The sequence below is a fragment of the Charadrius vociferus genome, unplaced genomic scaffold (genome assembly GCF_000708025.1).
Source record: "Charadrius vociferus isolate BGI_N301 unplaced genomic scaffold, ASM70802v2 scaffold333, whole genome shotgun sequence".
Taxonomy (NCBI): domain Eukaryota; kingdom Metazoa; phylum Chordata; class Aves; order Charadriiformes; family Charadriidae; genus Charadrius; species Charadrius vociferus.
Window position 1 is genome coordinate 372,480 of NW_009647682.1, and position 11,626 is coordinate 384,105.

Here is an 11,626-nt window from a genome sequence, read left to right on the forward strand (position 1 = left end):
GCGCGTCACCTGCGTTTCTGCTGCCTCCGGCTCCGGGGCTGCTGCACGGGGTGCTGCAGGGCGGCCGGGGGTCCTGGCCGGGCTGCCGGGGTGGATTTTGTACCTGGGTGATTTATTTTTGCTGGCTGGATTGGAGTGTCCTGTCCCTGCCTGCCCAAAGGGGACGGTGCCCAGGTGTCTCCTGGTGCCCCATGGCCCCCCCTGGGCGCGCACCCCTGGGTGCTCTGGGCAGAGGGGTCAGCCCCGGGGGCTGCATCCAGGTGCCGCCCCACCGTCCTGTCCAGGGGATGGGGGGTTTTCCCCGGGCTGTGCCCTGACCTGGCGCACCCCTTCCTCCCGCAGGTCTCAGCGTGCCGGCCCGGTGCTATGCGATGCTCCCTGAAGCGCTCCCTCACGGCTGCGCTCGCAGCCTCCTTCCTCCTCCTCTTCCTCCTCCTCCTCCATGGGGGCAGCCGGCAGGAACAGAATCCCGATCCCCTGGAGGTGAGTCCCCCACCAGCTGGAGGGGCCACTGGAGCATCCTCCCTCCCTGCCTGCCCCACGGGGACCCCAGCCCCAGCTCTGCTCCCTTCCCTGCCCCATGGCACCCTCACGCCCCACCTCTGCCTTCTCCTCTCCCTGGCGCTGCCCAGCACACCTGGGCCTCCCCCCATCCAGGGGCTGGGAGGGCAGGACATGGGCTCCCCCTCATTTCTGGGTGTCCCCCCCTTGTCCTACCCCTTGCTCACACGTGTCCATGGTGCTCTGGGGTCTGACCCGGCTGCCCCATCCAGGTGGAGCTGAGGGGCTTGGCCCCAGACACCGTCCTGCAGATGCTGCAGCCAGAAGGAGCCCAGCGCATCCTCAGGGACATAGACGGTCTCTCTGCACTCCACAATGTCTCCTGCCACCTCCTCGCTGGCTCCCTGTCACCCCACAAAAGTGAGTGGCTCCGGAACCCCGGACTAGGCAGGGCTGGGGATGAAATAGAGGGGTGGAGGAAGGTCAGCACGCTCCAAGCATGGTCCATGCTTCTGCTGCACCTTGGGACAGACCCATCTCCCTGTGGCTGAGTTTCCTGCTCTCCAGTTAGGAAGGTGGAGATGGTGGGGCTGGACCACCGGGACAACCACATAGTATGAGAGATGTAGGTCAAGCTCTTGGACAGGTGCACAAAAAGCAATTCACACACAAACACCGTGGGAAGGAGCTTCGGGCAGCCCCATGAAAGCCCACGCCAAAACCAGAGGTCCCATACGTGCATGGTGCTGCACAGACCAGCAGCAAGAGAAGCTGCAGTGAAGCTGAAAAAATGCAACCACAGCGGGGCTGCGGGGAGGGCAGAAGGATGCCTCATCCCAGTGCGGTTGCATGTCTGCAAGGTCTGGAGTAGGTTCGGGCACGCTTCCAGGACGTGCAGCCATGTCATGAAGCCATCCCTACCCCGTAGACTGGCTCTGCACCATTCCTTCCCCAAGTTGTGCTTTTTTTAAGGTGTTTTTTTCCCAAATATTTCTTCTTCAGAGGAGCCTCTGACTGCTCATCGTGGCCCTTCCCTGCCCTTTGGCCACTTCCTGAGGCACTGGGGGCTTCAGCTTCAGAAAGGACCTGCCGGCCTTGGACATGGGGCCATAACCGTGTGGGTTGGCCACATGGAGAGCTTTTTGGGGCCCCCTCCTCATGGCTTGCAGGGAAAAAACCTCACCATGGTACATCCCAGGTCACCCCTCAACGTCCTAAGGCCTTTCCTTTGCCTTGCAGAATTCCTGGCGGTGGGATTGGCATCGGTGCGGCGGCCACGTGGCTACTACCTCCCGGCCACGCTCCAGTCCCTCTTCATGCAGTCAACAGAGGAGGAGCTGCAGGAGATGGTGGTGGTGGTGCACTTGGCTGACGCGGACCCCGCATGGAACGTGCGTGTGGCCACTGACATTGCCCGCAAGTTTGCTCACCACATCCTCCTGGGCCGGCTCCTGCTTATCCACGCTCCCCACGAGTTTTACCCCACCCTCGAGGGCCTCAAGAGAAACTACAACGACCCAGAGGAGCGGGTGAGGTTCAGGTCCAAGCAGAACGTGGACTACGCCTTCCTCCTCGCCTTTGCCGCCAACCTCTCCTCCTACTACTTGATGATTGAGGATGATGTGTGGTGTGCCAAGTATTTCTTGACGGCCATCCGCAAGGCGCTGGCTTCCCGGGAAGGCTCCAACTGGGCCACGCTTGAGTTCTCCAAGCTGGGCTACATCGGTAAGCTCTACCGCTCCAGCGACCTTCCTCGCCTGGCTAGCTTCCTCCTCCTCTTCTACCAGGAGATGCCCTGTGACTGGCTGCTGGTCCACTTCCGCCTCCTCCTCACCCAGAAGGATGTCATCCGCTTCAAGCCCTCCCTCTTCCAGCACATGGGCCTCTACTCCTCCTTCCAGGGCACCATCAACCGTCTGGAGGACGATGAGTTCCAGAGTGATGCCTTGGACCTTCCAGACAACCCACCAGCGACCTTGTTCACCAGCATGTCCGTCTTCGAGAACTATGAGCCCCTCAAGGCTTACAGCACAGCAGAGGGGTATTTTTGGGGGAAAGACCCAGCAGCTGGCAGCATCCTCTCCATCATCTTCCAGCAGCCAGCCCACGTCACCCGTGTCCGGGTGCGCACAGGCTCCGAGGAGCGCCGGAGTGATTTCCTGCATGCCGGGGTGCTGGAGCTGGGCCGGCACCGGCGAGCCAATGGCCGGGACTGCTCTGCCTACACCACCGTGGGCACCTTCGAGAAGGGGACCTTCGAGCGACGGGGGCTGGAGAGGGGCGTGCCTGGCCCCGTGGAGTGCGTGAGGATCCGGGTAACACGGGACCAGAACGAGTGGCTCATCATCCAGAGCATCGACATCTGGACCGCGGAAGGCACCTGAGCAGGGACAGGCAGGTTGCCAAAGCAGCTGGATTTTGTACTAAGAGTTCCTAAATATTTCTCACTCCCTTTTTTGATAAACAGTTAAATTATTGACTCCCGCTGGCGCTGCCGCCTGTCTCCGGAGGGATGGCGGGTGCTGCTGTGGGACATGGAGGGGGCCGGGAGCGGGGGCCACCAGGCCCTGCCTGCTCTGGGGATGCTCCAGTGAGCAACGCAGGGGGGGTGGGAAGAGCAGAGATTTGGGAATTTCCGGCTGGGCAACAGAAAACATTTCCTCCCAGGGAGGATGGTGTACAGGACGAAGCTAATCAGCTAATTAAGATACCAAATAATTAACCAGGCAGTGGCATTTTTTGCAAACTCTCCCCACCACCCCCTTCCCGTCTGAGTTTTCCAACCCACCGACTCCTGATGTGTAACCTGTAGGTTTTTTTCCTGTCCTACCCTATTTCCAAGCTGTCCCTGGGAGGGGCCAAGGGAAGATACGGGGGTGCTGCTCACCAAACCCCTCACCCTCCAGGATGAGGGCTGCAGGGGGCCGGTCGCTGGGAGCAGGACCCCCACCACTGGTGACCACTGATGTCCCGGTGCTGATCAGAGGGGCACCGGCCACCAGATGGACCCATCGCACCAGCTCAGTTCCTGCACGACCGCCATGGCAGCTCTCACCCATCCACCACTTGCATTCAGACCTGTCACATAGACTTTCCACCTCTCCGGGGGCCGCAGCTCCCAGGGATCACGCCCCGAGTCCAAGAGGGACTCACAGCGAGAGGGAAGCACAGGGAAGATGGGGTTTCTTAAAAGGGGGAAGAAAGGTCCAACGATTGAACACCACATAACAAGGATGGGTAAAGGCAAAGGTGACCTCACACACAGCTCTGGGTACTTTTTAGCCCGGTGAGGTGCTAAAGGGTGACTGGGGACCACTGCACGCACAAAGCCCCCAAAAAGCTACTGTTCAGATTTGTATGGCACCATCAGCTTGGAGAGCTGGATCCCGCTAGGCAGCACCGTCACCAGCTGCTGGCACTAGTATGCAGCGCAGTGACCGGCACCTCTCCCAGTCAGGCTTTTAGCAACAATTGCTCAGCTTTGAACACAGAAGGAGGAATTCTGATCCACTCGGCCTTCCTGCAAGACAGCCCAGAGCAGTCTGTCACTCACTTGGGCCAAGCACCACTGCGCTGGTTTGCCGGTGTTTTAAGCCTGGCTCTCCTGCAGGACAGTCACCCTTCGAGCACAGGGAGGCACAAACCAGCGCCAGGGGACACACCTGCAGTGCCGAAAAACACCCAAATGCCATAACCACTTTGTCCTGTGTCAACTTGCCTGCTGGGCATTGGAAGACTGTCTGGAGAGGAGCCGCTCGGCGCTGGGAGCCCCAGACCTGGCGCGATGGGACTTTTCCCTGAAAAAAAAGCCAGCCATGTGATAGATCTTTGTCTGCATTTAATACAGAGATGCTAAAACTGTAAACTCCAGCACCTTGCTGCCATTATCAATGTTCTTGGTGGGATCAATATACACATTGCAGAATCACTGCAGTTTCCTCCACACAGCCCAAGCACAGTCAGAGCTCTCGGAGTGTTTTGAGTAGCACAAGTGTCCCCTTTCCAGGCCCCGAGACCGAGACAAGTGCTTACAGGGCTCCAGTAGAGCCTTCGCCCCAGTTCTCTTGGACACAAATGCCCCTGACCACACTGTGAGAGCATGTGGGGTTACTAACGTGGGTACAAACGGAAAGCTTTCTCCCCAGTATGCTTTCATCCACTGCTAAAGCAGGAAAAGATATAAATGTAAATCAGCCTTTTACCTGTTGGTCTCTTACTTGTGAATGTACTAATCAGTTCTGTGATACTCACCTGCACAGAAACAAGCTGCAATCTGTAAATTGGTGTAAATCTGGACAGAGTCCACTGAATATAGAGTGGAAATCCGCTCAGTTTACACCAGGGTAAGCACAAGCAGCAGCTGACCACTGGTAGGGAACCCCCTCCTCCTCCTCCTCCCCATGCAACGCACTTGTCTCAGCCCTACGACGCCCAATTAACATTGGTGCAGACTGGAGGAGGAGGAGGCTTCTTCATCCTGGAGGAGCGCCACATAATTTATCCCACATAAAAATTATCCCACTATTTTTATCCCAGGAAGACTCAGCCAGCTTCCAACGCCCCGTACCGAGACCCCAGTCTCTGATGCGGGGGTGGGCTGATGAGGACTTCAGTCCCAGCGAGTGGTGCCCGCAGGGTGCAGCCGAGCACAGCGCACTGGAGCTGCAGTCCCTCCTCGCGTCAGCCCGTGAAGTGGGACAGCAGCACTGCATACGACCGACCATTTACATGCAGCCACGGGGCTAACGATCAGCGCAGATCTCAGCTGGGCAAGGGTTTAAGGAGCCTCCGGGCTGAGAGGTAAAGGGCAAGGGGACAAAACCAGAGGCAAGCATTTTGGTCTGCTTCTCTCTATGAAGACGGTAAATCAGAGAGGGTTAGAGCTTTCAGTCAAACACCACGGATGTCCCGAAGGATGACGTGCTGTCCATTTCGACCAGCGGAGCTACCCTGTCTCTTGGGAAGTGGTGCTGCATAGCTCACCAAAGATCTAGCTCAGCATCTTGTGGCGGTCGAAAACTGTCTTCCTCTGTTCCTGCACCTGGCGTTTCCAGCGCTGCTGGGCCCCTTCCACCCTCTCCAGCACCGTGTTGGCTCTAGCGCCAGATGGGGTGGGGGCTGCGGCCAAGGAGCGAGCATCCTGCAACAGAAAGAAACAGCGAAAAAGATCAAGACATGCCCAGCCCCAGCACAGAAGGTGGCAGCTTGACTCTGGGAGAAATCTCAACTGGAAGAGCAATGCAAGGCTTGAGTTGTCCTGACTAAGAACCTCATTTTCAGAGGTCCTCAACACCAGCCCCACAACTCCAGCTGGAAAGCTTGCACTTGGGGACCACCCATGGTAAAGTCACAGGCCACAAACAGAATGATGCTGGGTCCTAATCTTCTTGCCCAAGATGTCATATGCCAATGTCCCAAAAAAAGATGGGATCTGAGATTGTCTCCCATAACATCCTCATTAGGAAGCTGAGGAAGTGCGGGTTAGATGAGGTGACAGTGAGGTGGATTGAGAGCTGGCTGTGTGACAGGACTCGGAGGGTTGTGATCAGTGGCATGAAGTCTAGTGGGAGGCCTGTAACCAATGGTGTCCCCCAGGGGTCGATACTTGGTCCAATTTTGTTTAATATATTCATTAATGACCTGGATGAGGGGACAGAGTGGATCCTCAGCAAGTTTGCTGATGATACCAAACTGGGAGGGGTGGCTGACTCTCCAGAGGGCCGCGCTGCCATCCAGCGGGACCTGGACAGGCTGGAGAGCTGGGCAGAGAGGAACCTCATGAGGTTCAACATAAGCAAGTGCAGGGTCCTGCACCTGGGGAGGAAGAATGCTGGGCACCAGTATAGGTTAGGGGTGGACCTGCTGGGAAGTAGCTCTGAGGAGAGGATTTGGGGGTCCTGGTAGACAGTAAATTGTCCATGAGCCAGCAGTGTGCCCTTGCTGCCAAAAAGGCCAATGGAATCCTGGGCTGCATAGGGAAGAGGGTGACCAGTAGGTCGAGGGAGGTCATTCTCCCCCTCTACTCGGCACTGGTGAGGCCACAACTGGAATCCTGTGTCCAGTTTTGGGCTCCCCAGTTCAAGAGGGACGGGGAACTGCTGGAGAGAGTCCAGCGAAGGGCAACCAAGATGACTGAGGGATTGGAGCATCTCCCTTACGAGGAAAGGCTGAGAGCGCTGGGACTCTTCAGCCTGGAGAAGAGAAGGCTGAGGGGAGACCTTATTATTACTTACAAATATCTAAAGGGTGGGTTGAAGGAGGATGGAGCCACACTCTTCTCGGTGGTTCCCAGTGACAGGACGAGGGGCAACGGGCACAAGTTGGAACATAGGAAGTTCCGTTCCAACACACGGAAAAACTTCTTTACAGTTGGGGTGACAGAGCAGTGGCACAGGCTGCCCAGGGAGGGTGTGGAGTCTCCTTCTCTGGAGATTTTCAAGACCCGTCTGGATGCAGTCCTGAGTAATGTGCTCTGGGCAATCCTGCTTTAGCAGGGGAGTTGGACTAGATGATCTCTAGAGGTCCCTTCCAACTCTGAAAATTCTGTGATTCTGTGATTCTGAGTGAAATTCTGCTCTAAGGAGAAGCACAAGGAACAAGAGCCTGGATACACCAGGCCCAGCCCCAGAGCAGGGTCAAACAGCACCACCTCAGAGGCCATTCTTTTAAATATCTAGAAAAGATTTCAGCACACATTTCAGCAAATAAACCTGTCCTTCCCTGGAAGCTCCCCACCAAGTAACTACACGGAGGACACGGCACAAACAGGAACGGTTTGACTTTTGGTTTCATCTAGATGGACATACCAAATTCAGGACACTTAGTAAAAAGCCACCCCCTGCCCCAGAGAACAGGTCTCATCTTGGGCTCGTAAAACACAACTTGTACTTTGAATATTTCCCTGTGCTTCAGCACAATCTGCACAGATTTGTGCCCAAATGTTTACCTGTGGTAAGTGCTCAAAAAGCAACAGTGCTGGTCCCACACTGGAGCAAAGGAGACAAGCACGAGGTCACTGTTTCCCTGTTGGCCATTCTCTTGCCATCCCCCCACCCTGTCTCCACCATCACCACAGCCACCTACATGCACCCTGCATGCACCAGCAGCAGTCTCACCTCATTCTCCTCCTCATTGTGCAGGGGCTGGGTATAAGCATCTGGCTTTCGGATCAGAGGGTCCACCAGCACAAGGAAAGCCATGTAAAGCAGCAGTGCTCCCACCACAGACAAATAAATGATGATGATCACCTGCAGTTAAGCGGAAAAGGATCAACAGTGTAGATAAGAAGCACCACAGAGGCCAGGAAGCTCCCTTCACAGCTGCCTCTGATGTCTGATCTCTTCCCTCATTCTAATTTTGCTCACTAAAAAGTCTCTTGCACTTGCAGGAAGGCCAATGAGAAGTTAAGTGCCATAACTGCCTAAACTGTGCTGATTTTCTCTGTGCTGTGCCAATTTAGGACACGCACTGCATGTGAAAGGAGACCAACAAGATGGGTCCCTGGTCCGAGGTGCTTGGCACCGTCACACATCCTCAGCAAGAAGACTGGGCTCCCGTGCAGCCTGCTCCTCACTGCCAGGAGTCCTCCTGGCTTGGACACGGTGCCCCTGGCACAATCACCATGTACTAGCTGTGACACTCTTATTTTGCCTTTCTGGACTCTTCTCCAGGAATCCATCAGTGTAGCAGTGCCTGGGATGGCGTGCTATGGTGAGGAGGAGTCAGCCACAGGGAGCAGACCCGCAATTACCTTGATGGTGGTGGTGCTGCGCTCTTCATACTTGCATTCACACAGAAGGCAGTAGGCCTCCACGTCATTCCCTGGCACCGGCATTGGCTCCACAACATGCAGGCAGTTGCTGCAACACAAAGAAATCAAAATCAACAACAGGACAGGATGAAACCAATGTCCTATGGAAGGAGCCTGGGGTGACTTTTTCTGTGTCCCAGCTTTCCCGTCAGGCTGATAATGCCAATCTGGTTTTAAGAGTTCTCCTCACAGCTCAGCCAGCCCAAAGTTCCTGGGACACACTATCCAAGCGCCTTCTGCAAGGATATAGTCCAGGTGAAAGGGACTGGGGGCACATGCTACATCTGCTGAGAGCGGTGGATTAAGAAATCATGCCTCCAGATTCCTCAATCTCTGTTCAAAAAATGGCCCTCACTTGGGTTGAGAACAGCACCTACCAAAACGGCTACCTCCACAAATGCACAGGCATGGAATCACTCCCTTAGCACCGGCTAGAAACTCTGGAGTGTTGGCTTTCACATACCGACCCCTCAGGCTTCAACCCCCTGCAACTCACCAGTCCTTCTGCGACACATTCTTGTTGTAAATGTGCCCACTGATGTTCCGGTATGGGGGACAGATGCACTTACAGCGGATGTCCTCCGAGCTCTGCAGAAGCAAGAGGAGACGGCACTAGTCAGTGAACATGTGCATACAGTTCTGCTGCCCTTACCACCTGTGGGGTGGGAAAAGGCAAAACATCCTCTAAGAGAGAGAGAGGACTTCACACCGTGTCTCTTCTTCCTGCACTGCTTCTTTCACATCAATAACTTGACAGTTTTAAAATGCCTTGAGCACCTCTGCTCCAGACATCAGGCACTTTTCAAACAAATTTTAAAATGCAAACTCCAAAACACCGCAGAAGGCAGCGCAGAGGCCACTGTCATGTACATTCACAGCTCCGCATATGATAAATACACATCTGCTAAGCAGTCCTTATCTTTGCAAACTTCCACAGAAAAAACATTGCTTCTCTGCCATTTTTGTTTCTGTTGTACTACACAGACAGTTCAGTGCTTGTGTGAGAAGCTGTTCACTCACCTTGCTGGCTTGTGCTGGAGGAGAAAGGATGCAGCACAGCAGCGCGATCAGCAGCACAGAGCTCGCACACTTCCAAGTGCACTGGGCAAACATCATGGAAGCCTGAGAAAACAAAAATTCACATCTAGGATAGAGGATCTCAGCTGAATGCAGCCAGAAAGAGTTAGTTTAAGCTTTCTTTTTTGGCCCACTTGCCTCTATTTTGCCCCGGAAGTAGAAACTTAGCCCTGAATCAAGGCTGATGCCAGTCAGAAACTCCTGGAAACACTTTACACAGATCCCAAGAAACACTCCTATCAAAAAAGCTTCCACAATCTAGAGCCACACATCCAAACTATAACAGTCCTGCAAAAAAAATATTGCTGGCTTCTTTACGATTTGACTCCGTAACTCCATGTAACCTCCTGTTACTCTCTTACTATTGCAGAGCTCTGCAATAGGTATTTTGCTGCTGACAGTTTTGCCCAGTAAAAGATACAGAACCAGGAAAACCATGGACCAAAAGCGAGCTAAAGGAGTGCACTGGGGCCTCACTGCTGTACTGTAAAATAAATGTTAAATCATTCATCTTCTAATACTCAAAATCTTGCTTCTGAAGGGGTCAGCATATTTTCATGAGCCATGAACTATGGCAAGGGCGTGGAACATTTACTGATTCCTAAACCTCCTTTACCCCAAGATACCTGTTCAGTAAAATCCCAATTTTTAAAAATTATCTGCTAGCTTTGCTAGCTTGCAAGTTGCTAGCTTGGTGAATTCATTACACGCCTCTTGCTCCATATGCATAAAGTTGTTCTAGAGATGTGTGTTTGCACAAATCCAAGAGAATATGAGTTCATTTTCTTTGCCACAAAAAGCGAAGTTCATCTCAAGAAGGCTGGCATGCACACTCGCATCACCAGCAGGCTTGGATACAAGAGGCACAGCAGACTTCGTGGTGCCACCTTGGGGAGAGCTCTGAAAAGCCACTTTAGCACAGCTCTATTCAGGGAAGGTAATTTACACCTTCATTAATCAGCTCCATAGGGCACATGTAATCCCACAGCTAACTCCAGGTACTTATACTCTATTACCTAACATAATTCCATTAGTATTTACATCACTGGAAAATTCTATCACCGTGTGCTTTATCTTATGTCAACGCTCTAAAAATTAATGTGACTAATTCTTCTTCTACTTTATGGATTACAAACACGAAGTTCCCGTCTTCTTTATTTAAACAAAACACCAGCCACTTCTGACCAGCTGACCTGCCAAAACCCATGAAAATGCATTCCAGTCCTATCAGCTTATTGCAGGATTTCTTAACCCTTTGCACCCCCGTTAGCAGAAACCTCCTCAAATAACGGTTCTTTCTTTGGAGACACCCTCGCATATCAAGGTTTTAGCTATACATGAACTGTCATTTTTGATGAAGAGCTTAGCTGAGTTGCATAGTGCATATTCCCCATTGTAAGTGGTTTCGGACAACTACATGTTTGAATTCCCTGCCGGCTCCTGGGGAGATTAACCCCATCCCTGCCGGAACCAGGACACCATTGTAAGTGGTTTCGGACAACTACATGTTTGAATTTTTACCTCAACAACAGAGAAATCTGGAATTTAGTTTTAACCCGCTCAACTAAATTCAGGTAATCTGAACAACCGTCATTTTTAACAAAAGGATGGGAAAACATCTGATCTATTATACCATGCTTACCAGCAAGAAAATAAAAACTTGGAATGACACCTAGGCAGCGTCCACCCATCGTGAACTGTAAAACACCAGGGGCCTCACAAAGGGCAATTTACCCATAGTTCCTTCCCAGTCTGACAGTGTATGTTCCAAGGGGCACTTGCACACATGCCTTAAAGATACTGTTTTCAAGACAATCGGCCAAGCTTACAGCTGCCTAAAACCATCTGTAGCCAGACCAAAACCCCACAGCCCTGTGAATGACTGTGGAGGAGCGGGACTGGCGTGTGGTTCGGGTCACATAGGGACTGACATGCGGTTACGGTCTCAGAGGGACTCAGCTGCGGTTCAGGTCTCGGGGTCGTGACTGCGGAGTGAGGCAGCTCCCAGGCAGGGACCCCCCCAGAGGAGGCCCTGCCGCCATCTGCCCCTTCTCCCTGGCAACACCAATACACTCATCACCTCCACCGTCACCCGGAGCCCTTCCAAGACTAAACCTACGGCGGCTCCGACACCTTGCCCGCCCCCTCCCCGCCCGGGATCTGGGCTCCAACCACCCCGGCACCCACCCGTCCCGCTCGGACCCGCGGTCCCACGCCAGGGGCAAGGAGCGGGCCTTC

At 53.8% G+C, this 11,626-nt stretch overlaps 2 protein-coding genes across 2 annotated transcripts; one reads left to right on the plus strand and one right to left on the minus strand.

Annotated features, from left to right (window-relative positions):
• The first annotated feature begins 366 nt into the window (after positions 1–366).
• On the plus strand, positions 367–2,972 carry LOC104283161 (alpha-1,3-mannosyl-glycoprotein 4-beta-N-acetylglucosaminyltransferase C-like). The gene is made up of 3 exons (XM_009881313.1): positions 367–483; positions 774–921; positions 1,741–2,972. Exons 1-3 carry the CDS (start codon positions 367–369, stop codon positions 2,883–2,885), a joined length of 1,410 nt encoding a protein of 469 aa, XP_009879615.1. The 3' UTR covers positions 2,886–2,972.
• Positions 2,973–5,491: 2,519 nt separating this feature from the next.
• Positions 5,492–9,427, minus strand: TMEM9 (transmembrane protein 9). Its single transcript, XM_009881314.1, has 5 exons — positions 9,332–9,427; positions 8,808–8,899; positions 8,252–8,360; positions 7,617–7,748; positions 5,492–5,641 (listed from the first exon to the last, which is right to left on the minus strand). Exons 1-5 carry the CDS (start codon positions 9,425–9,427, stop codon positions 5,492–5,494), a joined length of 579 nt encoding a protein of 192 aa, XP_009879616.1.
• Between the last annotated feature and the right edge of the window lie 2,199 nt (positions 9,428–11,626).